This window comes from Mobula birostris, chromosome 4, assembly GCF_030028105.1.
Source record: "Mobula birostris isolate sMobBir1 chromosome 4, sMobBir1.hap1, whole genome shotgun sequence".
NCBI lineage: Eukaryota > Metazoa > Chordata > Chondrichthyes > Myliobatiformes > Myliobatidae > Mobula > Mobula birostris.
Genome location: NC_092373.1, coordinates 174,707,704 through 174,734,423, shown reverse-complemented (window position 1 = coordinate 174,734,423; position 26,720 = coordinate 174,707,704). Strand labels below are relative to the sequence as shown.

General features: G+C 45.0%; 1 protein-coding gene across 11 annotated transcripts in view; it reads left to right on the top strand.

Annotated features, from left to right (window-relative positions):
• The window catches only part of LOC140196770 (cyclin-dependent kinase-like 2), a 69,677-nt gene that overhangs the window by 13,340 nt on the left and 29,617 nt on the right, over positions 1–26,720 (top strand). For 8 of the 11 annotated variants that reach the window (XR_011885808.1, XM_072256522.1, XM_072256519.1 and 5 more), the window contains 5 exons: positions 5,699–5,893; positions 10,836–11,014; positions 14,980–15,092; positions 22,098–22,237; positions 22,436–22,524. Coding sequence is in view for 10 of the 11 variants with exons in the window: in XM_072256522.1 (XP_072112623.1) it covers positions 5,699–5,893; positions 10,836–11,014; positions 14,980–15,092; positions 22,098–22,237; positions 22,436–22,524 (716 nt within the window). In the remaining variant the exon portion in view is untranslated. The remainder of the gene's footprint in view (positions 1–5,698; positions 5,894–10,835; positions 11,015–14,979; positions 15,093–22,097; positions 22,238–22,435; positions 22,525–26,720) is intronic. The other 3 variants (XM_072256523.1, XM_072256521.1, XM_072256525.1) reach the window with 3 other exon arrangements.

The window sequence follows — 26,720 nt, the reverse complement described above, 5'->3', positions numbered from 1 at the left end:
ACCACAGCAAATTCCTAATACATATCAATGTATATGGTGAGCAAAGCTGATCCTTGGGAAGCAGTGCCTTTTGTTCTCTGATTGATCACCACTGAATATCAACCTGGCGGCAATGGACATGATGTGCAGGGATGACAGGGAGCTTTGTACTCTTGGGCTGTATTCTGTTGACAAGTTAGGCCAGTAGTTTATATTAGTGAGTTTTCAGTCAGTGTTCTGGTTACACAATAATACAATTCACACTATTCAAATCTCATTGCCATAAAGCTAATAAATTCATGCATAATATACTCAGTGTGGGCATTGACTGGAGAATTGGAATCACAGGATATGATGAGATTACAAGATATGGTGGTGAAGCCAGCTACTCTCACATTCAAGAAATACCTAGACAATCACTTTAATTGCTAAGGCATAGAGAAATATGAACCAAATTCTAGCAAATGGAGTTAACACAGATAAATAAAGGAGGGAGGAGAAGATGGCGACGTGACACAGCATGCGTGGCCATTCCGAATTAATATCGTATGTGTAACTAGGGGGCCGTGCACAATCCGGATTTGATGGAGACAGCTGTAAGAAGCTCGGAGGAAGACCTGCAGTAACTTCTGAAATGCCTGCTTCGCTGCCACTGCTACTGTGCGATCGAGAGTCTCCAGAGATGAAGGCCCCAAATCCTCGGCTTTGCCTATTGCCTGTAGCCGGGGCCAGGGTCAAAGCGCTTGGCAGAGATAGTGCTCAGTGTCGGAGAGCTGGTCGGAGGCTCGGAGTTTTCGGACGGACACGGAGTCGGATTGCGGTCGGATGCTTCCAGTATGCTGCGTCGGCAAGTTGGCAGCGCTGGAGGTTTACCGTCTGTGTGAGATGATGGGACTTTCGAGAGGCTTTGAGACTTTTACCGTGCCCATGGTCTGTTCTTATCAAATTGCGGTATTGCTTTGCACTGTTGTAAATATATGTTATAATTATGTGGTTTTTGTTAGTTTTTAAGTCGGTTTGTCAGGTGTTTCTGTGATATCATTCTGGAAAAACATTGTATCATTTCTTAATGCATGCATTACTAAATGACAATAAAAGAGGACTGCGTGTCCTCATAATCATAATCGAATAATTGGTGGTTGGTGTGACTGACTAAAACTGAGCCTCACGGAAGCTGTAACTGGGAAATACTGACGTCTTTATGCACGCAGCAAACCTCCAGGTGACAGAGAATCTGAGAGGAGTTCACTGTCTGGACACAATGTTTTATACGTCTTAAACAGAGAGAACAATAAATGATTGACTATTGTTTCAGTTGTTTTAATCACCTGTCTTCTGGTAGATGATGGCACGCTTGGACACAGCGGCCTCTCAGGGATGAACTAATTAGAGAAAATCTGCAGATGCTGGAAATCCTCCAGCATTTTGTGTGTTACAAAGGTGTTTTTGTCTTTTTTATGATTGCAATACAATGCCGCAATTTAAGAACATCAGGTACTGCAGCTCTACCCCATCAGTGAGCTGCTCGTTAGAGTTGGACTTTGTGCAGACCGTGTTGCTGCCTGCTACAGGAGGGCATCGGAGTTGGTGCACAAAGATGGCATGCAGTGTAATGACGGGTGATCGTCTCGGATGTTTCAATCATAAACACTATTGGACACTGATAATTTAAGTTGCCACAGGCCCGTTTCCCTTATTTGTTGAGTGACAAGCGGCAGAGGAGCTGCGTGGCTTGGTTGTCGCGAGAACTAGCCGTTAAGTTGCAGGCTTGCCTGTTGCTGGGTCCAGGAGAGGAGACACCAGAATCAGTGTTGCGTGGTATCCATGCTCAGTTGAGGGCTATTCTCTCCCATTGGTGCTGCCCTCCAGTGTTCAATCATTGGAATGACAAGCTGGATTGTGTGCACTGGTGCACTTGTCTGTAGACTGCCAGGAACTCTTTTTTTCTTCTTGCCATGCAGCATCAATTTGTGGGACATGTCACTTAGAGACTTGGGCTATACGCTTTTTGTGTGACTGTATGTATGCTTGTCATCTTGAATGTGCTGAGTATGCCTTTATGCCTTGTGCTGTGTATGTTTTTCACTTTGCCCCAGGAGAACGCTGTTTTGTTTGGCTGTATTTGTGAATGATTGAATGATAATTAAACGTAACTTGAACTTAACTTTAACATTTGAAATATAGTCAAGTAAATTTACAGAATTACATATTTATGAAGGCAACGCATCTCATCTTGGGGAATCACTTTGAAAACTCAAGACTGGTGTCTGTTCCAAAGGCCAGACGCCCAAATTATACCTGTTTTGTTACATATTGAGGGATGACTGTATGACTAACCACAAGGTTAAGTGAAACAACAGATCTGTCCTGAACCGTGCCTTAAGTGGCAGGGATGCCTGTGGACAGGAGCTGGCTTGACCAAAGTAATTTCAATGAGATAGAATCAGAACAGAGCAACTTCCAGCACTGCTTTCAATAAAGTGGATGAATAAATGTTTTACCTGAAGATGCAAAAAGTGGGGCAGCGATATCTCAGTTGGGTCGTGGGTTAGAGAAATGTGGTCAAGACCATTCGAAAGAGCAGGTTCTAAATGCCATGCCCTAATTCACAGGGTCTGTGTCACTGTGCGACTAGAGCATGGGGGTGGTACTAGATAACACTGTAGTTCAGTTGTGAATGGCAACAATGTGCGGACTGAGTGTGGAAATAACGCGATGACTTCAGACCAGATTTTTCATGATATGCCAAGTGCAGAGGTGTCACGTTGCTTTTCAGCAACACTATCATGCTTTGAGCAAAGTCTAAGAAAACAGTAGGTTATCAGGAGTTGAGGATTACATGATCATTATAATCATTTATGAGGTACTGGGGATGAAATGTTTATAATAAGTCATTAATTTCTAAAATTAGGCCTGTAATTCCTCAGCTGGCCTCCTCCTATCGAGTGCCCCCCCACCGCCCCTTTATCTTTATTACCCCCTTAGAAACTGCCACCACCCAAATTACTGCCTACTTCGGGAACCACTGGTCTAACGCCTTCTGCGACAGCACCATGGGAGTGCCTTCACCAGAGGGATTATAGCAGTTCATGAAGGCAGCTTACCTCCTGTAAGGAAAGAGTTAAATGTGACTCCTCCTTGGTATATGCTAAAATATCATGGAAGTCTGTAAGATAAATTGGTGTTAGCTTGGAGTGGCATTGTTTTGAGAAAGTGCAATTGGAACAGTACACAGCAATGTTTTTGAGAAAGTCAAGCAAGTACAAGTCTACAGTCATAACTGGGAAATGGTGAAAAATGTTACCTGGCATGGTAAGAGATGAGGGGGTGCAAATGGTACCACCATGGGATGGGAAAATACTTGTGTAACAGGTTTTGAAGGGTATAAAAAAGGGCACTTTCTTTATGCAAGTGGGAGAGTTTTGTCTCAGGTTAGGTTATGGCTGTGTTAGTGCTAAGATAGGGAAAAGTGCTTCAAGTCTGAGTTAGAGTTTGAGAGAGGGGGGAAACGGGCTGTGTGGAAGATTGTTGGATCAGTGGCCCCCTCTGACATGGCAGAGATTGGCATGTTTAGTGGATGACAAGTGTTATTTTGATTTCTGTACTGCTACTACCGTAGACACTTATTATTTTTTCTTTCTGTATTGCATTTATGCTAGTCCCAATAGAGTATTATCTTGTGGTTTAATGTGTGTGCAATGTCTCCTTAGTTTGTGAATGCATATGCAAATACCCTGAGCTGAATAAGAAAAGAACAACACAGAACAAATTTGAAAATAATTTTCCTTTCACCTCCACCTCCTCAGGGTGACTAAAGATGGGCAAGAAACGCTGACTTTTGCCATAATAATTCATTCACAAAGATGAATAAGTGAAAAGTAGAAGTGTAAAGGGGAGATTATAACCAGGAGGTTGATAACTCCAGAAGGAGGTAAGGGAAGGAGAGTGGGTTTAGTCAGTGTGGTGGACATCAGGAATGTACCTGCTGAAAAGGCAAAGCATCTTCGAAGTTCAAAGTGAGTTTATTATCAAAGTACATTTTCAGTACATCACCATATACTACCCTGAGCTTTATTTTCCTGCAGATATTCACGGCAGCACAAAGAAATACATTAGAATCAATGAAAACTGCAATAAAACAGACTGACAAACAACCAATGTGCAAAAGGCGGGAGGGGAACGTCGACTCAGACCGTGAGAGGCCTGCGTTGGGCATTTTCATGCCTTACAAGGCGCAGATTGGAAGTCTGTGTGGGACGCCACTCCTCGCACAGACACCAGAGCAATGTGTGATTAAGTGCCTTGCTCAAGGACACAAACACGCTGCCACAGCTGAGGCTCGAACTAGCGACCTTCAAATCACTAGATGAACACCTTAACCACTTGGCCACGTGCCCAACACAAAAGATGACAAACTGCAAATACAAAAAAAAACAAATAACAATTAAAAAAAATAAACAAATAAATAATAAGTGGGAAGCGCCAAGAGAAATTGTTGAGAACAAAGTGTGGGACTGTGGGAGAGAATGGGCAGAGGACTCGCTGGGAACTCCTTCAAAGAGTGGTCACTGGCTCAATGGAGTGAATGGCCTCTGCAGAATCACTTTTTGATTAAAATTGCAAATTAATATAAAAATGGAAAAAGTACTAGATATGTTTAAATTATCTTTTGTTCTGTTAACAATGATTATGTGATTATTCTCCAGTGGCTTCCCTCCGCTGGTCTTGGCACCTTGCTCACTGTGAACTACTGGTTAATGTGTTTTTGATTTGAATCCTATGTTTACGAAGTCCTTGGGTGACCAGACAAGTCTGAGCTTGCTGTGGAATGCAGCTTGCCCATTGCTTTGGCTCAGAGTCATGTTTTCAGGTTCCTGCTGAGATAAAGAAATGTACGTCTGCCTGTGTACTTGATGTGCTTGAGTGACGTGGTGGGGCGAGGGCTGCTTCCTGTGAAGATTTTTTTTACACATGCCTGATGTAGGCCAGTAGACCCGTCACTCTGTGCTGGCATTCCCACCTCACTCTGACCTCTTCCCACTTCTCTCCGTACCTCCCCAAAAGCACTGCAGATGCTGGAAACCTAAAATAAAAACAATGAATGCTGGGAGTACTAGATGGATTCAGACTGCACCTGTGCAGGGAGAAACAGGGTTAGTGTTTTGGGGTTGAAAACCTTATTAAGCATGAATGTCAACCATTCCTTCTCTCCATCTCTCTTTCTCTCTCCAGCTTCCCTTTAAACCCAACCCCACTGCACTCCTTGACCCCTCCATCTGTGGCAAGTCCCACATTCCTCTTGCTCTCTGTTCCCATCTTCACTCCACTCCTGAAACTCTGGAAGCTGTAGCAACCTCTTCCAGGTTATCCACAGGACCTTCTCCTTTCAAAGGAAGGAGCACAGGTCTTTGTGCCAGTTAGCAAAAATATTTAACCTGATTTGAATGTGTTTGAAAGGAAGGATATCCACATAGAAACAAATCAACCCAAATCTGAACACAGATTCCCCTGCTCCCTTAGGTCTCACCAGGGTCTCAGTCTCTGTGGAACTCACCAAGGTCCCAGGTCTCACTCTCTCCCAAGACTTGCTTTTATCTATAAAAACTGGCCCGCTGCCTGACTGTGTGAGGACAATTGCTAACTTTGCCAATAGCCTGTTTGATAGGTAGCTTGGGATTGCAGTAACACCTGGGACAACCATTCTTCTTGTTTTTAACAGCGGCTTCGACACGAGAACCTGGTCAGTCTGCTGGAAGTCTTCAAGAAGAAAGGTCGCTGGTTCCTGGTCTTTGAGTACATGGACCGCACGCTCCTGGATGACTTGGAGCAGTTTCCCAAAGGGCTTGACTACAGCAGAGTCAGGAGCTACCTGTTTCAAATCCTGCGGGGCTTGGCCTTCTGTCACAGCCACAACGTGAGTCCGACCTACCCTCCCAACAATGGCACCAGGACAACACCTTGTATTCTGTCTGGGTAGCCTCCAACCTGATGGCATCAACATCAATTTCTCCAGCTTCCGGTAATGCTGCCCCCGCCCCCCCCCAACTTCACCATTCTCCATCTCCTTTTCTCTCTCACCTTCTCTTCTTGCCCGCCCATCACCTCCCCCCTTTTCTTTCTTCCATGGCCTTCTGTCCTCTCCTATCAGACTCCTCCTTCTACTGCCCTGTATCTCATTCACCAATCAACTACCCAAGTCTTTACTTCACCCCTCCCCCTTCAGGTTTCACCAATCACCTTGTGTTTCCCCTCCCCCCCACCTTTAAAATCTACTCCTCAGCACTTTTTCTCCAGTCCTGCCGAAGGGTCTCAGCCTGAAATGTTGACTGTACTCCTTTCCGTAGACGCCACCTGGCCTGCTGAGTTGCTCGAGCATTTCATGTGTGTGTTGCTTGGATTTCCAGCATCTGCAGATTTTCTCTTGTTTGTGACTGGCATCAGGAAACACCTTTGAAACTACGCTGGTCACTAAGGAGAGACTGGATAGGCTGGGCTGTGTTCCTCGGACTGAAGGAAGCTGAGGGGTGCCCTGACCAACATGTATAAACTTAAGGGGGAGTAGATCGAGTGTATGGTCAGAATCTTTTCCTTATGTTTGGGGTGTCTTAAGAGAAGAGGGTACAATTTAAGGTGAGATGTTTAGAGGGGTTCTGAGGGGGAATGATTCCCCCCAGAGGGTGGTTGGAATCTAGAATGCACTACTTTGAGGGGTGGTGGAGGCAGAGACTCGCACACCATTGAAGAAGAATTGGATGAGCACTTGACTCAAAGGAATGGCTAGCTCCAGACCAAGTAATAGTAACTGGGATTAGTTAGTTAGGTACAATGGCTGTTGTTTGCACTAGTAGTTTCAAATGACAAATATCTCAGGGCAATTTGTTAATTCTTTAGCTAATTAATGCAATGCACACTTCCCCACTCAGCTAATGACCTTAAGACACAAGAGTCTGCAGATGCTGTGGGGAGGGGGGGTGGAAACGAACTGCTAGAATAACTCAGTAGCTTGAGTAACATTTGCGGAGGCAGAGAGATGATCGACGTTTTGGGTCGAGGCTCTTCGTCTGGACTGTGAGTATAGAGGAAAGTATAAGGAAGAGAGGGAGAGGGGTAACAAAGGTGAATCATAGAACAATACAGCACCAGTACAGGCCCTTCAGCCTAACAAATCCATGCAGACCACAGCACCTTCCCGGCCAGTCCAATTTTCATATCACACAAACCCTGCCTTTGCACGTACCTGTTCAGGTGCTTCTTAAATGGTACTATTGTACTATTGGACAGGTATCAGCCTTCAACCAACAGGTTCCTGAACCAGAGTGGATAACTTCACTCGCCTTAACACTGAACTGATTCCAAAACCTGTGGACTCACTTTCAAAGACTCGACAGATCAGCTTCTCAATATTATTCATCTATTTATTTATTATTTTTCATTTGTATTTGCACAGTTTGTTGCCTGTTGCACACTGGTTGGTTGTCTGTCTTTGTGTGTAGTTTTTCATTGATTCTATTGTGCTTCTTTACATCTACCATGAATGCCTGCAAGCAAACGAATTTCAGGGTGACTTACACATACTTTGATAATAAATTTACTTTGAAATTTGATCTTTGAACTACCCCAAATGTTTTCTCTGACAGCTCGTTCCATATATTCACCACCCTCTATGGAAATATTGACCCCCAAGTCCCTTTTAAATCTTTCCCTTTTCAGCGTAAATCTATGTCATCTCCCCCCCCCCCAATCTTTGGACTCCCCTACCCTGGAGTAAAGACTGTTACCATCCACCTTATCAATGCCTCTGATGATTTTAAACATTTCTAAAAGGTCATCTGTGTTCCAAGGAATAAAGATCTAGCCCGGCAAATCGCTCCTTATAATCCAGCCCCTCAAGAATTAGAATTAGAATCGGAATCCAGTTTAAGATTACTGGCCTATGTCATGAAATTTATTGTTTTGTGGCAGCAGTACAGTGCAATACATAATGATATAAAAACTATAAATTACAAATGTACAATAGGAAATATATTTAACAAAATAAATTAAATAAGCAGTGCAATAAGAGGGCAAAAGAAATTGAGTAGTGTATATGGGTTCATTGTCCATTTAGAAATCTGATGGCGAAAGAGAAGAAGCTGTTTCTGAAATATTAAATATCGCTTCAAACACCTTCACCACCTCCTTGATGGTAGCAATGAGAAGAGGGCATGTCCTGGGTGATAGGGCTCTTAATGATGGATGCTGTCTTTTAAAGGCATTGTTTTTTTGAAGGTGTCATCCATGCTGTGGAGTCTAGCGCCCATGATAGAGGTGCCCGAGTTCTCAGCTTTCTGTAGCTTCTTCTGATCCTGTGCAGTCGCAACCCTAAATCTTCTCTGCACTCTTTCTAGTTTAACCACATCTTTCCTACAACAGGGTGACCAAAACTGTACATAATACTCCGTGTGGTCTCATCAATGACTTTTATCACTGCGACACAATGTACCAACTCCTAATCTCAGTGCCCTGACTAATGAAGGCTAGCATGCTAAATGCCTTTTTCAACACTCTGTCAACCTGTGACTTGTAACCCTGGGTCCCTCTGTTCTATTACACTCCCTAGTGTCTTCGTATTGATTTTACATTCATACCATTTGCTGGTATGAGTCCTAGATGGGCTTCATCTGTCCATCATACTCCCTCTCGCTTCTTGTAAGGAATTGATCTTATCTGTCTTATTGCTTTCGATGTCATTCATTACAAAACCATGGAACTAAGCTAGGCTGCCATGTCAAGTGATTTTCATGTTTTATCTGATTTATAGACAAGATTGATGTTGTTGTACCTTTTTGCACCTTGTGGGGCGTCAGGCGGCATTTTCCGCTGTTTCCACAGCAATTTTCTGTTCTTTTTTACAAGGTTGAGTTGCTAACTTGACACTCAACCCAATACGAATAGAAGGCATGCAAAGAGCTGGTTGGTTTTGAACCCGGACAATTTGCCTCCAAGTCCGGTGCTGATGCCATTACACCACAGGCCGGCTAAAATCGCCTTGTAGACATCTGTACAACAGAACTCATTATTACTTGGGAACAGCCCGTGTCCTATTTCAGAAATTTGTTACTCTGTCACCAGGAGCTAAATTTTGGAATTGAGCTTATTAAATGTTCATCATGAATATTAAGGGTTATTTCTATCCCCAGTCATTCATGTTTCCCTGATCTTATTGCTGAATTAAATGAATTGGGGAGCCTTTGTTACTACATCTGGCCAGCTGTGAGCTGAACTCTGGTTTTGGTGCCTTCTCTGATACTCAGCAGTAGGGTTGCAGAACACTGAGACTGTGAGGATTTCAAAATGGCTCAAGTCTTGCCACCCAGACAGACCACAAGTGGAGCCAGTGCTGGTAGAATAGTTGCCTTACAGCTTCAGAGGCCCTGATAAAAAAAAAAGTGCTCCCAGGAGCCTATTGAGGACAGTGATGAAGGTGAAGGAGATGAAGGAGTCTGGATAGGCTGGGACTTTTTCCCTGGAGCTCAGGAGGTGAAGGTGTGACCTTATAGACATATATAAAATCATGCGGGTAAACGGTCACAGAGTTTTCTCCAGGGTATGGAAATCGAAAACTAGAGGGCACAGATTTAAGGTGAGAGGGAAGGTTTTCAAGGGGACCTGAGGGAGACAACTTCCACACATACGGTGGTGGAAATATGGAACAAACTGCCAGATGAGGTGGTAGAAGCGGGAGAAATGACAATGTTTTAAAGACATTTAAACAAGTAGATGGACAGGAACGGTTCAGAAGGAAATGGGCTAAATCGAGGCAAATAGGACTAGTTTGGATAGCTATCTTGGTCACTGAAGGGCAAGTTTGTATTCTATAAAACTCGCTATCTCAAATAATGACATTCCGACATCTTCAAGCTTCCTTAAGATCTTGTATTTGAATTAAGTTGCCCCTCATTCTTCTAAACTCCAAAAAGTACAGACCCAAACTGTCTAGTATCTCTTGATAGAACAATCCTCTCACCCCAGGAATTAGCCTGTTGTGCTTCCTCTACCAGTGCTACTATATCCATTTTTTGGTAAAACTGTGCACAACATTCCAACTGCGAACACCAATTATAAGAAAACCTCCCTATTCTCAAATGCTGACCTCTTTGTATAAAGTCCAATATGCTGTTTTCCACTTTAACCACCTGTTGGACCTACTGCTAACTTTTTTTTTGTGATTACTGCACCAGAACTCCTAGATCCCTCCGGACTTCATTCACCAGTAGTCTCTCTCCATTCAGGTAATTATCCACCTTTCCAAAACCCTTCCTTAAATGTGAGAGTTATCAAATTCCACTGCAGAATCACAGTTATCCTCATCCGCATGCCTTTTCACCTTTTTTATTTAGAGAAGCAGCTCCGTAATCCACATTCGCCAGCCAACTTGGAAACTTTGCATTTCATTCCCTCCTACAGATCATTAATGTAAATAGGAACCAGCTGAGGACCAGGAAACGATCCCTGTGATCCTCCACTCACTGCATCCCTCCAGCCTGAGCAGGACCCATTTATTCCTACCATATGCTTTCTACATGACAGCTAGATTTGATTCCATGCTGACACAGTGCATTAGCCATACCGGACAGAATCACACAGGATGAGTCCATGAGGGAGCCTTTGATCAGTCCCTCCTTCTCTGCCACTCTTCCTCATGGTCCCTTTTGTAACCTGGTTGCATCTGGGTGTCTGTACAGGGTGCCCAGTTAGTGTGTGTAACGTGTATATTTAACATAGTTTTATCGCCCTTCACCGGAGAGGGCCGGGGACAGAATGGAGTCGGGACTGGAGGCTGTTGCCTTGTCACTTTGTTGTAAGTTTTCTTTCAGATCATTCACCGTGACATCAAGCTGGAGAACATCCTGGTGTCTGAACGCAGCGTGCTCAAACTGTGTGACTTCGGCTTTGCCCGTACCCTGGCAGCCCCAGGGGAGGCACACACCGAGTACGTAGCGACCCGTTGGTACCGCGCACCGGAACTCCTAGTGGGAGACTCCACGTATGGCAAGTACGCATTATGATTCAGGAGCTGGGGGAGGCTATTCAAACCTCTGTCCCTTTCTACCTTTCCGGTGGGGCTGTGTGCTCAGTATGGCTGCTCTTTATAATATATAGGAGCAAAATTAGGCCATTTCACCCATCTATTCTGCTCCACCATTCAATCATGGCTGATTTTTTTTTCATCCCAATTCTCCTCCTCCTCATTATCATTAGCCCCTTTTCCAATAAATAACATTAATCTCTGCCTTCCAATCTTGATAACATCCTTCTGAATCTTTTCTACAGCCTTTTCATCTTTATGGCATCCTTCCTAAAGGCAGGTAACCAGAACAGTGCACAATACTCCATGTGAGATCTCACTTGGCCTCCACTGCCCTCTGTGGCAACAAAATCCACAGATTCATCACCCCCTGGCTGCAGAAATTTCTCTTCAGCACAGTTTTAAAGAGATGTCTCTTCATGTTGACACTGGGCCCTTGGATCCCGGACTCTCTTATTTTGCCTTTGTCGCAGCTCTGGACTCTTCCCGTCAGACTCAGATCGGGAGCTCTTGATCGACTCACAGATGAGGAGTGGTGGAAGAGAGTTTCTCCTTTCCCACCCCTCTGTGTGTGATACTGCTTCGTTCCTGATGTGCTCTGTAAATGGTGGGAAGGCATGGGGAGGGGGTGTCAGGAGGTGAGTTGTTTGTCATAGGGTCCCCAGCCTCTGGCATGTTCTTATAATCACAGTCTTCCTGTGGCCAGTCCTTGTCAATCGTGACCCCACCCCCACCCCACAGGAGGTTGACAGAAAATGGTGGACACGCACAGCGGATCTGGCAGCGTTCATGGAGAGAGAAGCAGTTAATGTTACAGGTCAGGGTCGCTTCATCAGAACCAAATGATGCAGAGAAAGGACATCAAACTCTAAACATTACATGTTTCTCTCTCCACAAGTGCTGTCTGACCTGCTGGGTATTTTCAGCACTTGCTGGTTTTAGTTCAGATCTCCAGAACCTGAATTTGTTTTTTTGATTTTTATTGACCCCAGGATGTTGATGGTGGATAAATCACCGTAGAATGTAAAGGTTATTAGTGAAAAATGAATCAATTTGAACAGCAGCTGTTGAGAAGCAAACACTCAGTTTTTTTGGTTCGTCTCCCTGAGCGAACAACTCCAACATGAAAATTGTGTCCCTTTATTCTGATCCCTGGCAGTTCTCGGCTTTCACTCTACCACTTCCTGAATTGGATCATCGCTTACTGAACGCACTGACCCTTCAACTGGAGGTTATTGAGTGGGGATGAAGGTTCATTGGAAGTCGGACTGTATTCCCTGGGGCAGAGAAGAGTGAGTGGAGATCTTATAGAAGTAACAGAATTATGAGGGGTATGGATAGGGTGAATAGCAGGCTTTTCCCCTTCAGGTTGGGTGAGACTGGGTCTAGAGGTCGCAGGTTTAGGGAGCCTGAATGGGAACTTCTTCACCCAGCGTGGTCCGAGTGTGGAATGAGGTGGCAGATGCGTTATTCACTTGTAACATATAAGAAAAGTTTGGATGGATACATGGATGAGAGGGGTTGGAAGACTAGATGGAATTAGGCAGAACACCAGGTTTGGAATGGACTAGATTGGTCTTGGGTTCTTTGCTCTATGACTCCATAAAGTATTAATACTCTGACAACAGGATATCTCCCCATTGCAGCTGTCCCACTTAATGATGCAAAAGGTCTTGTTTCTTTCAAAATAAAATTATAGGAATGTCACATTTTCCACTACCTTTCTGCAAGGTTCCTATATTTTGTACATTAGTTTGGAAGATCATTATCTGAGCTCCTCCTCTGCACCTGTGCCAGGGCCATGATGTCCTTTCGAGAGGGCGGGCTGCAGGATTGTCACGATATTGTGGTTGGCAGTGAATATCAGTGCTTCCATTGACATGAGTAGAGGAGTTGGGACATCATATTACAGGTGGACATGTCACTGGTGAGAACATACAGTACTTGGAGTATTGAGTGCGATCTTGATTGCCAGCATAGGAAGCATATGATTGGGCTGGCGATGATGCAGAAAAGATTTATGAAGATATTTCTTGAACTGGAGGGCCTGAGTTATGTATGTTTTCCTTGCAGCGAAGGATGCTAATGGGTGATGCATTGAAGTTTATAAAATCACAAGGGATCGTAGATAAATTAGTGCTTTGATAGTGTGACGAGAATACACATAGATTAAGATGTTAGCTGTCCTGTGCTGGCACCAGTGGGATCAGCAGTTGGTCTGCCACCTGTCTTCAGGAGAGAGAGATAAGGAAAACAATGAAGCAGCATTTGGAGATGTTAATGAAGGGACGGGAGAGAGTAACGGAAGGAGAGCTGTCAAGATCGGCTCCCCCTTTGAACCCTGAACTGATTGAAGTGATGGACAGGCGATACCCCAGCAGGGGGATAAAAAGGGACAGGTTCGCTAAGGCAAGACACACACGACACCCCGAGGTAACGAGACCCTGGAAGCGGTGCATCTCTCACAAGTCGTTGGGAAGTTTTGGACGGCTGGTCGCGGGACAGGCCATAGACGCACAGGGTGGAAAGGCACGATCGGCGGGAACCTGGTGTGCGTCCACCCTTGCCTGGGTGCCAAGTTCACCGCAGAGAAACGATCGTATCTGGAAACGGAGGGGTCACGGTTGGTGACCTCAGATGACATCACAAAGGGCTCGCACGAAAGCTGACTGCGAAGGTCTGTGTGTGGAAGCAGTTTGAATATTCATTCGTTTTGCTCTCTCTCTCCTTCCCCCCACTGTCTGCGAATTGAACTGAACTAAATTGAACTGAACTTTGCGTCACTTTGAAACTGGTCATTTACCCCTAGACAACGCTCGAGCTTGATTGATCCTGTTATCTTAATTCTGTGCACATGTGTGTTTATCATTGCTGAACTGTTGCATTTATTATCCTTTTGATTGGAGTACTGTGTTGCTTGTTTCTTTAATAAAACTTTCTTAGTTCTAGTAATCCAGACTCCAACTGAGTGATCCATTTCTGCTGGTTTGGCAACCCAGTTACGAGGTACGTAACAATAGGGATAGGAGGATCTAAAACTAGAGGGCACAGGTTTAAGCCGAGAGTGGAAAGATTTAAAGGGGATCTGAGGAGCAATTTTTCCACATAGAGGATGGTGGATATTTGGAATGAGATGCCAGAGGTAGTGGTAGAGGTAGGTAACCTTATATTCAAAAGAAATCGGACAGATTCATAGAAAGGTATTACGGGAAAGGTTTATTGGATATGCAGCAAACATGGGCAAGTGGGAAAGTGTAGGTGGAAAACTTGGCCAGCCTGTATCCATGCTGTCTGACTCATGACTTTGATTTAAAAACCACCTCCGTCCCAGCTCCGCGCCTTTAGTGATCGCCTGCCGAGAAAATCGACAAAACTCCACCTTGATTGTGATGAACAGTGACTGAGCCTGTGGATTTCAAACGTTCACCTGAGTGAAGCAATTTCTCCTCACCTCACTCTCACGCATCTTTACTCTGGGATTGTGACCCTGCCCCTAGTATCCTCAGCTGGAAGAAATGCTCTCCTTGTCGAACCCTGTGAGAATTTTGCCCATTTCCCTGCATGGATATAATGTTCTGATGAGCTGTGGTTGCAACAAATCCCAGAAATTGAATACCAGTAGCTTCACATCATCCCTCAGCTGTGGAGCCTGCTTCTCATGCTGGGGTATGTGAAAGGGGTCGACGTTACCACAAGGGGTCCACTGGGCAGTTGTGGCAGAAAGAAGTGTCTCATCATGCCCCACCCCACGTGTTACTACCCTTGCAAAGCCAGTACAGTACAGTTTGTGACTGGTAAGAGTTCTGTTCTGGTTTAGTATGCTTTCCCTGCTCATCAGTCCGTAATGAACTGAGGATCGCAATCGTTTAGCTATCACATAATCTGCACTTGCTGTTTAATGGTGTAATGCAAGTACATTTTGTTGTCCCCAGATCAGTGGATGTTTGGGCCGTGGGTTGCCTGGTGACAGAGATGTTGACAGGAGAGCCGCTTTTCCCTGGAGATTCTGATATCGATCAGTTATATCTCATTATCAGGTGCCTTGGTGAGTGTTATAGTTCAACTCCATTGGTTGGTGGAAAGGCCTGTCATTTAAAATAAATAAAACCACTCTTAAGGTTAGTGACAGTTAATCTTTTCTTATATATATTCTCAGAAGCCAGCATGTATTCCCCATCTCTTTCTGCCCTTGTGAAGGTAGTGGTGAATTGCCTTCTTGAACAAAGTAGTCTCTCTGGTGAAGGTGCCTACAGTTTCAACTCTGTGATTGATTTCCAGGTCAGCCTAGTGTGTCAGCAGAGGGCATTTGCAGGAGATGGTGTTCCTTGCACCTGTTGCCCGTATCCATCTTTTTGGTAGAGGTCATGGTCTTGGGAAGTACTGTCAGAGTCTCTCACCACAGGATATCCCGACCTGAGCTGCTGTGGTAGCCAAAGTAATTTTGTGGCTATTCTACTTGTGTTTCCGGTCAATGGTTACCTTTCAAATCAAAAGGGGAATTAGAATCAGGTTCAGAATCATATTTATTATCACCAAAAGTTGTTAAAGTGGAAGTAAATGTGAAAGTTGTTAATTTTCAGCAGCAATACAGTGCAAAGATATAAAATTACAAAAAAAGTACAAAGATAAATAGTTTTTAAAAAATGGTCTATCACTTATTGTTCATAGGTTCTGATGGTGTTGTTCTGATGGCGGAGGGGAAAAAGCTGTTAATCGTTGAGTGTGGGTCTTCAGACTTCTTCACCTACTCCCCAGTGGTAGTAAAGAGAAGAGACCATGCCCCAGATGGATGAGGTTCTTTAGAAACATAGAAAACCTACAGCCCAATACAGGCTCTTTGGCCCACAAAGCTATGCTGAACATGTCCTTACCTTAGAAATTACCTAGGGTTACCCATAGACCTCCATTTTCCTAAGCTCCATGTACTTATCCAGGAGTCTCTTAAAAGACCCTATCATTTCCGCCTCCACCACCGTCACCGGCCACCTATTCCATGCACTCACCACTCTCTGCATAAAAAAACTTACCCCTGATATCTCCTCTGTACTTGCTTCCAAGCACCTTAAAACTGTGCCGTCTCATGCTAGCCATTTCAGCCTTGGGAAAAGGCCTCCGATTATCCACACAATTAATGTCTCTCATCAACTTATACACCTCTGTCAGGTCACCTCTCATCCTCCATCACTCCAAGGAGAAAAGGCCGAGTTGACTCAACCTATTCTCTTAAGGAATGCTCTCCAATCCAGGCAACAACCTGGTAAATCTCCTCTGCATCCTTTCGATGGTTTCCACATCCTTCCTGTAGTGACGCAACCAGAACTGAGCACAGTACTCCAAGTGGGGTCTGACCAGGGTCCTATATACCTCTCGGCTCCTAAACTCAATCCCACGATTGATGAAGGCCAATGCACCATATGCCTTCTTAACCACAGAGTCAACCTGCACAACAGCTTTGAGCGTCCTGTGGACTTGGACCCCAAGATCCCTCTGATCCTCCACACTGCCAAGAGTCTTACCATTAATTCTGTATTCTGTCATCATATTTGACCTACCAAAATAAACCACCTCACACTTATCTGGGTTGAATTCCATCTGCCACTTTTCAGCCCAGTTTTGCATCCTATCGATGTCCTGCTGTAACCTCTGCTAGCCCTCCACACTACCGACAACCACCCCCGAGCTTTGTGTCTTCAGCAAATTTACTGACCCATCCCTCCACTTCCTCATCCAGGTCATTTATAAAAATCACGAAGAGTAGGGATCCCAGAACAAATCTCTGAGGCACACGACTGGTCACCAACCTCCATGCAGAATGTGACCCGTCTACAACCACTCTTTGCCTTCTGTACTGTACTAGGATGTGATGCAACCTGTCGGGATGTTGATGGTTTAGATGCTCCCTTGATGGAGATGATTGCTACCTGGTAATGTGCTGCGACGTCACTTATCACTCACTCATGCTCCAGTCTTACTGCATGCAGGGATAGACTGTTTCACTTGCTGAGCAGGTGAATGGGATAGAATATTATGCAAACCTCAGTGAACATCCACACGTCTGCCCTTAGAAGGAAGGTCATTGATGAATCTGAAGTGGTTTGGGCGCACGACACTATCCTGAGCAACTCCTGCAGAGATGTCCTGTATCTGGAATGATTGACTTTCAACCATCACTACCATCTCCCTTTGTGGGTTGTGTGCTTCCAAAAACCAGATCAGCAGACTGTATCCCCTTCAATTCCCAAAAGTTGTAAATCATCAGGACTGCTTTTTGCTGTTCCAACACTCCTATGAAGCTTCTTGATTTTTTTTTAGAATGTTCAAAGAGCTATGCAAGTCGTATCTGTTGTTGGCATTAACAATATGTAGCTGCCTTGGTGCTGCTGTGTCCTCAGCACACTCAAACAAGGGTAGGGCTGAAACAGTAAACGGTAGGACTTTAATGATTGTTGATGAACAGAGAGACCCGAGGTCCATTTTCACTGTTGCCTAAAATTGGCAACACAGGCCAATAGGGTGGTAAAAAATGAGAATGGAATGCTTGCCTTCACAGGTCAGGGTAGAGAATATAAGAGTTAGGATGTTGTGTTGCAACCTTAGACCACACAGTTCTGGTCACCACACTATAAGGAAGATGTGGTTGCACTTGAGTGAGTGCAGAGGAGATTCACCTGGATGTTGTCGGGACTGGAAGTCTTTAGTTATGGGGAGGGATTGGATATGTTGGGCTTGTTCTCCCTGGAGTGACCTGTTGGTATTATATCATTACAAGAGACACAGATAGGATAGATGGACAAAAACTTTATCCCTCAGTTTCCTCCCATGTCCCAAAAACGTGTAGGTTTGTGGTTAGCTGGCTGCTGTGAATTGCCCTGTGTGTGTGGGTGAGGGATAGAACCTGGGGCAAGCTGATGGGAAAGCAGGATTGGTACAAATGGCTGGCAGTTTGTCAGTGTGGGCTCTGTGGATAGAGAGGGCTGTTTCTGTACCTTATCTCTCTACAGCTTTGTAGTAGAGGTATCAGAAACGAGGGCACAGTTTCAGGTGAGTGGAAGGAGCCTCAGAGGGAATCTAGGGCTAAGTTTTTAACACGCAGAGCAGTTGATATCTGGAACTCACTGGCAGAGGAAATGGAATCAGATTCAATGTTAGAGACACTTAGACTAAAACCTAAATAAGAAAAACATAGAGAGAAATGGGCTTAATATGGGGGGCATATGGGACTGGTGTACAGTACTGTGCAAAAGTCTTAAACACATATATTTAGCCAGGGTGCCTGACTTTTGCACAGTACTGTAGTAATTTTACGTATTGCACTGTACTGTAAGAAAACAAACTTCATGGCATGTAAGTGATGATAAACCTGATACTGATATGGGTCTCTATTGTAGACTGAGAGTTGGAATGGGGCAGGGAGAGGGGAATCGAGGATGAGAAAAGGGAAAGGGAGAAGGGAGAGAGCAGGGAGTACCGGGGAGACATCCTATAATAATCAATAAACCTATTATTTGGAATCAAATGACCTTACCTGGTGTTTCAGGGGTGGGTGTGCCTGCAGTCATGCTATCCCCCCCCCCCCCCCCGGCACTCCTTCTCTACCACTTGTCCCACACCCCCCCTGCGGTGCTGCACCCTCACCATTCCCATTGCTCAGCTCCATGTTGACAAATATAGTACTGTGCAGAAGTCTTAGACAGAAGGTGGGTATGGGCAAGTGGGACTGAAGCACCCACTCCTGTTCTGTACTACTCTGTGGCTCAGTGCGGTCTGAAAATGCCTGGGAGGATGCTGAGTGTTTGTCAGGACGGACAGGTAATGAGATGGACCTGAGATGAACGTGTGTGAAAGGTAGTGCTTCCAGCACCACTATTACTGACTGATGGTTGCCTATGCTGTTCTGAGCTTGGGGAGTGGTCCTTTGAGGGTGGAGATGAGCTACACTCCACGGGTGAAACAGAGTGGGGTTATCGTTGCCTAGACTGCTCGTGCAAAGCCTGGTAGAGTGGCGGGTGGTTCTGTGAGAAGTGCCAGGAGCAGTGGGCCCTCCTGGGCTGGATTCTCAGTCCATTCCCATGGCGAAGGCACGCTGAAGACTGACTGCTGAGGGAGGTCTGCTTGTTTAGGCCAGGAACTGGCAGGACCATGCAAAAGCTGTGTAGTTGGCAGCTTCCAATGCAGCAAACACAGTGACGGTGGGGGGGGGTGGGGTGTGGAGAAACGTCAGCGAACGCCTGAGGGACTGTGTTGAAGTTGCATTAGCATAGTTATCCACATGTTGCTATGGAGCCAGTGACACGAGGTTTCAGAGCAGAATTGCTTCGGGCACCACTAGTAGATTCCGATCAAAATTACCTCTTCTGAACAACACAGACCTACGCTTCACCCTGGACCTTCACACAATCGCAAGCTTCAGGACAACCACAACATGAACACTGATTAATTTTGGACCAGAACAACTTTGGCTGAACTTTTACTTGAATGGTAATATCCCATTAATTATTTACTGGCTTTTCTATTAAACTTTCATGACTGACTGTGCTTTGTGTCTCTGTTATTCTGGAGTTAATGGCTCACTGATTCTCACTGAAGACCCTCCTTCCCTTATTCCATGGTCCACTTTCCTCTCCTATTTGATTTTCTTCTTCAGCCCTTTACCTCTTCCATCTATTTCCTCCCACCTTCTTACTTCTCCCCCACCCACCTTCCCCCCCTCACCTGGTTTCGCCTATAACCTGCCAACTTATATTCCTTCCTACCCCCCCCCCCCACCTTCTTATTCAGCTTCTGCCCCCTTCCTTTCCAATCTTGATGCAGGAACTGCCTGACTTGCCAAGTTCCTCCAGCATTTTTTTAGATTAGATTATGAGGACACGCAGTCCTCCTTCATTGTTATTTAGTAATGCATGCATTAAGAAATGATACAATATTCCTCCAGTGTGATATCACAGAAACACAAGACAGACCAAGACTGAAAAACTGACAAAAACCACATAATTATAACACATAGTTGCAACAGCGCAAAGCAATACAGTAATTTGATGAAGAACAAACCAAGGGCACGGTAAGAAGTCTCAAAGTCTTCCGAAAGTCCCATCATCTCACGCAGGTGGTAGAAGGAAGAAAAAAAAACTCTCTTCCTGCCATGAGCTTCCTGCGCCGCAAACTTGCTGATGCAGCACCCTGGAGGTACCCGACCACAGTCCGACTCAGAGTCCGTCCGAAAACTTCGAGCCTCCGACCAGCCCTCCGACACCGAGCACCATCTCTGCTGAGCACTTCAACCCCAGCCCCAGCCGCCAGCAACAGGCAAAGCCGAGCATTTGTGGCCTTCCCCTCCGGAGATTCTCAATCGCACAGTAGCAGCAGCAGTGAAGCAGGCATTTCAGAAGTTACTCCAGATGTTCGTCTGTGCTTCTCACGTCTGTCTCCATCAAATCAAGATTGTGCACGGTACCTACTTTACAAATACCGATATCATTCCGGAGCGCCCGCGCGCACTGCATCACATCGCCATCTTCTCCTCGCTCCAGCGTTTTGTGTGTACAAAATACACAGCATTTTGTGTGTATTCTTCAATGAAAGTGACTGCATTTGTGTACAAACCCACTCTATGGTGAGGAGCACTTTTTTCCTGCTAACCTTTGATAACCGGTGTTTTTCATTACATTGTGAGAGTGAATGGACCTGTACTTGCGCCATGCCTTCTAGAACATTCTGAACAACCCCCTCTCCCAGGCTAGTCCAACAGCGCCTTTCCCAAACTATCTTCACCACCAAGGACTAAGGCAGCAGTTGTGGGTGAACACCATCACCTGCAGGTTCCGCTCCCTGCTACTCCTCACACTGGTGTCAGCAGAGATTGTTTTGGAATGGTTTGTGTGTCTGGTCTTCGGGGACAAAGACAGGGAGCTCAGGGAGGTGCTCTGGAGATCAGGGTCTCCGCTCAGGGGAGTTGGAGAGAAATGTCATTAGTGACTCAATTTCAAGATGTAGCTAGAAAGGCTAGCATTTATTGACTATCCCTAATTGCCCTTGAGAAGATAATGTGAGCTGATACCATGAGCCATTGCAGTCCTTCTGGTGAAAGTGCTCTCTGAGTTGGTGGGACGGAGCTCGGGGATTTAGACCCACTGATAACGAAAGAACAACAATCTTGTTATGTATGTGCAGAGACAATGGAGTAATGTGATTGAATGTTGTTACTGAGTCCTGTTAGCCACAGGCAAGTTACTGTGTGGGACTGACTAACATAGCTCGCCGAGACAAAAACGTGCACTCGAAAGTCCGTGCTAAAGAGACCAATTGATTCACCACGTGATCAATCAGCAGCATACGCGTTTGTCACTTTCTTACAATTGATCCGATACTGGTCAAGTATATTTCCAAGACAGAAATTGTATGAAATTTGGAAGAGAACCTGCATGTGGCGGTGCTCCCTTGCATCTGCTACCCTTGTCCTTGTAGTGGTCATGGATTTGGGAGAAGACGTTGCTGGAATATTCTGAGCAAGTAACTGCAGTGCACATTGTAGAGGTACTCACTATACCCCACTGCACTGGTGACAGAGGAAGGGCGTGTTTGCATTGGTCTTGGTGAGGTGCAAAGTATGAATCGGTGAACAGGCTATGGGTAAGTAAAAGCTGCTGGATAGCACTATCATTTCGTGATCACTGACAGCTGATTGATTGTGATGTGAATAGCCACGTTTGATTTGACCTGCTTCTTGGTGAACATGACAGACCACATTGCTGGGTAGATGCCAGTGTTGTAACTGGACTGGAACAGCTTGGCTGGAGGTACAACTGGTCATCAGTATGACAGCTGAAGATCCTGCCTGGTTTTGCCTCATCGAGTGACATTAATCAGCTGGAGACAGGTGCCTGTGATAGCTGCCCAGAGCTTTCCTGCGAACCTGTGTTCGTGCTCACAGACATCGGCACATTCTGGTCCTTAACAAAGGGTAACTCTTCCTAAATCTTCATAGGTGGCACATCCCACTTGCAGTTCCAACCTTCACCTACTCCAAATAATTCCAGGAATTTTTCTGTCACAGGAAATTTAACTCCAAGACACCAGGAACTTTTCTACAAGAATCCCCTCTTTGCTGGACTACGTCTTCCCATAATCACAGAAACCAAACTTCTTGAAGAACGCTATCCTAAGATACCCCTGATGGTCATTGATTTGGTAAAGGTACGTACATGATGCTGTTAAAGTGTCAGGGACAAGGCAAGGTCAAGGGCATTCAAGGTCGGTCTTTAAAGGCACTATACATCTGCTAGTTTCACGTCACATGCCGGTGATAATAAACCTGATTCTGATTCTAGTTCTTGTTGCTAGGGGTCGATTATACTGTGTCATTGCTGCAAACTGTTTCTTATGTGTTTCCAGAAATGTTTGCACATTGATCCGAATAAAAGATCATCGTGTACTGAGTTGCTGGAGCATGAATATTTCACAAAGGACAGCTTCCCTGACAGGTGAATGTCCATTTTGTTGGATTGCAACTCCTTATAGTTGGAGGAAAACTACATGGGTGAAAACATTGTGGCTTTCCCACTCGAGTACTGGGAATTCTGGAGGTGAGGGCATGGGGTGAGAGGAATTTTTGATTAAGCCTCAAGAATCATTCATTCTAATAATGACAATCTTGTTCATTTCAGTCATTGGCTAGAGGAAGGGATGGCATCATTCTGATAGACATGTTGGGAGACCAGTGACTAGAGAGAATTGCAATGTTAGGAGATCATGTTACCCTAGATCTCTGATATCCCTGGTATCTGTTTATCACACATCTGTTCCTATTGGGATCTCTTTGCTCCGGATTCCTGTTTCCCGGGGATTTCTGTCCTCCTCTAATATTACCCTGATAATTCATAATATCCTTTCCCCCCCCCATCCTAACCCACTTGAGGCCATGTCTTTCAACGCCTGAGCCTCATTCCCTGTTGATTTCTCTCGACCTCTCTCTCTAAGGTGCTCCTTAAAATCAGCTTCTTCGACCAAGCTTTGGTCACTGGTCTCTTTCTGAGGTTCACTGTTAATTTTTATTTGATATTTACAACAATCTGTTGTGAAACTGGTGCAAATTTCACCACTTGGTTGATCTCTCTCCCTCTATCTCTCTTTCCTTGCCCTGTCTCCCACTTCCACACCTCCCTTGCCTTCCATCTCCCTCCCCTATCTCTCTGAGACCTGCTCTGCCTCCCCATCCTTTTCCCTCTTTACATCTCTCTCCTACCTCCGTAACTCCTGTCTCTTCTGCCTTCCCACTCCTCTCCCTACCCCCCCACCCCCGCCGGCGCACTCTCCCCCTCTCCCAGCACCCCCCCCACTACTACCCCCGCTCTCAACCCCCCCCCCCCCCACATCATTGCAGTTGCTGTGTTGTTATATTTCCAGTGCTCAGCAAAACTCCAATTGTTTGAATCATTGGGCACATTTCCCAGATTATTGAATATTACCCACATTAAAATCCTAACACACTTTGCTTTGCAAACATCATGAGATTGTCTAGCTTATCAGATCCACTGGTATTGACTCAAAAATACACCTTGGCGTTGAGTCAGAGCCATCCAGAGCAGAAGTGGGCCCTTCATGGAACATAGAACAGTACAGCACAGGAACAGGCCCTTCAGCCCACAGTGCTGTGCTGAACCAATTCAATGAGTTGTCAAGTAGCAACTAAACTTCTCTTCCGCCTGCTCAATGTCCCTATTGTTCTACTTTCATCACATTCATGTGCCTACCTAAACGTCTCTTAAATTCCTCATGTTTCTGCCTCTACCCAGCTTGTCCATGTTGACATCTTGCCTTTCTGCACTAAACTCAGTTGTCCACGAGGAGTGACTCCTTCTGTTTAAGTGATAGCCGAAATGTCTCAAACATCGTGACTGTATCTGATTTCAGCGCCACCTCTGACAGCAAGTTCCAGATATCAGCCACAGTTTGTGTAGAAAACCTGTCCCTCAGATCCAATTTAAAACTTCTTCCTCTCACCTTCATCATGAGTGCTCTTATTTTTGATACTCCTACCACGGAGAACTATCTGACTATCTACCCTGTCTGTTCCTCTCTTAATCTTACATTCCTGTATCAGGTCACCTCTCAGCCTCAGTTGCTCCAAGTAAAACAAGCACGGTCGATCCAATCTCTCCCATGAGTTCAAAGTAAACTTATTCTTAAAGTACATAAATGTCACGATAAACAACCCTGAGATTCATTTTTCTTGTGGGCAGTCACAGTAAAAACAAGAAACACAATACAATCAACAAAAGATGCATCCAACAGAATCAAGTCAAGTTTATTGTCATTTATTTATATACGTGTATATAATGTATTTAACCATATAATGTATATAGAAACAAGACAACGTTTCTCTGAGCTAGAGTGTAATGGACAGTGACCAATGTGCAAAAAAAAGTAACAAACTGTGTAAATACAAAAAGAAAGAACGATAAATAAATAAGCAATAAATATGAAGAGCGTGAAATGAAATGCCCTGGAAAGTGAGTTCTTAGGTTGTGGGAACATTTCATTGATGGGTAATGGAAGTTATCCCCTTTGATTCAAGACCTTGATGGTTGAGGGGGTAGTAACCGTTCCTGAAGCTGGTGTTGTAGGTCCTGAGGCTCCTGTATCTTATTCCTGATGGCAGCAGCGAGAAGAGAGCATGGCCTGGGTGGTGAGGTTCCCTGATGATGGATGCTGCTTTCCTGTGACAACACACCATGTAGATGTGCTCAATGGTGGGGAGGGACTGGGCCATTTCCACTACATTTTCCATACAAGGGCATTGGGGGGGTCCATACCAGACTCTGATACATCCAATCAATTTACTCACCACCATGCATCTATTGAAGTTTTAGATGACATGTCGAATCTTTGCAAACTCCTCAGAGGTGCTGCTGTACTTTCTTTGTAATGGCATTTACGTGCTGGATCCAGGACAGATCCTCTGAGATGTCAGCACTGAGGAATTTAAAGTTACTGACACTCCCCACCTATGATTGCCCTGACATTGAGTTGCAGCACGACTCCGCCAAATTTTCAATGTGCTGATTCATCACCACCTTTGATTTGGCCAATGACAGTGGTATCGTTGGAAAATGTAAATATACATTGGATGTGTGCTTAGCCTCACAATCATGAGTATAAAGCAAATAGAGCAGGGGGGCTAAGCACGCAGCCTTGTGGTGCACCTGTACTGAGGGAGATTGTACAGAAGATGATATTGCCAATCCAGACTGACTGGGGTCTGTGAGTAAGGAGATAGAGGATCAAATTGCACAAGGAGGTATTGAGGGGATGATAGCATTGTATGTCAAACAACTGTAGTCAATGAAGAGCATCCTGATGTATGCATTTTCACAGCCCAGATGTTCCAGGATTGAGCAAAGAGCCAATTAGCATCTGCTGTTGACCTGTTGTGACGGTGGGCAAATTGGAGTAGATCGAAGTTGCTTCTCAGGCAGAAGTTGATGTGTTTCATCACCAACCTCTCAAAGCTTTCACCACTGTGGATGTAAGTGCTACTGGACGATAGTCATTGAGGCAGATTACCCCGTCCTTCTTAGGCACCGGTATAACCGAAGCCTGCTCGAAGCAGGTGGTTGCAGAAGCGAGAGGTTGAAGATATTGGTGAACACTCCAGCCACTTGAACAGCACAGGTCTTTAGTAGTCGATCAGGTACCTTTTCTGGGCTTTCCTGTGGGATCACCCTCCCGAAGGATGCTCTCACATCGGCCTCAGAGACTGAACTCAGAGGGTAATCGTGCTGTGAGAGTTTGTGAAGGTGCTTCCATGTTTTGATGGTCAAACCCAGCATAAAAGGCATTGAGCTCATCTGGGAGCAAAGCCTTGTTGTCACTTATGTTGCTTGGTTTCACTTTGTAGGAAGTGACGGCCACAGCTGTCGAGCATCACAGTGACTATAGGATCATGAGGAGGAGCAAAATTAGGTCATTTGTCCCATCGAGTCTGCTCCACCATTTCATCATGGCTGATTCATTTCCCTATCAGTCCCAATCTCCTGTCTTCTCCCCATATCCCTTCATGCCCAGAGTAATCAAAACTCTATCAACCTTTTGCCATAAGTATACCCAATGACCTGGCTTCCACAGCAGCTTTTAACAAAGAATTCCACAGATTCACCAGACTCTGGCTAAAGAAATTCCTCCTCATCTCTGTTCTAAATGGACATCCCTTTTTTTCTGAGGCTGGGTCCTCTGGTCTTAGACTCTACCACCATAGGAAACATCCTCTCCACATCCACTCTGTCGAGGCCTTTCACCTTTCGATAGCATTCAGTGAGGTCACTCCTCATTCTTCTGAATTCCGGTGAATACAGGCCCAGAGCCATCAAATGCTTCTGATGTGATAAGCCGTTCAATCCAGGAATCATTTTTGTGAGTGTCCTTTGAGCCCTCTCCGATGTCAGCACACCCTTTCTTAGATAAGGGATCCAAAACTGCTCATTATACTCCAAGTGAGGCCTCACCAGTGCTTTATAAAGCCTGAACAGAACATCCTTGCATTTGTTATCTAAAAATGAATGCTAAGATTGCTTTCTTCATCACTGACTCAACCTGCAGATTAACCCTTGGGGAATCCTGCAAAAGGACTCCTAAGTTCCTTTGCACCTCAGACTTTTTGAATTCTCTTTCCATTTAGAAA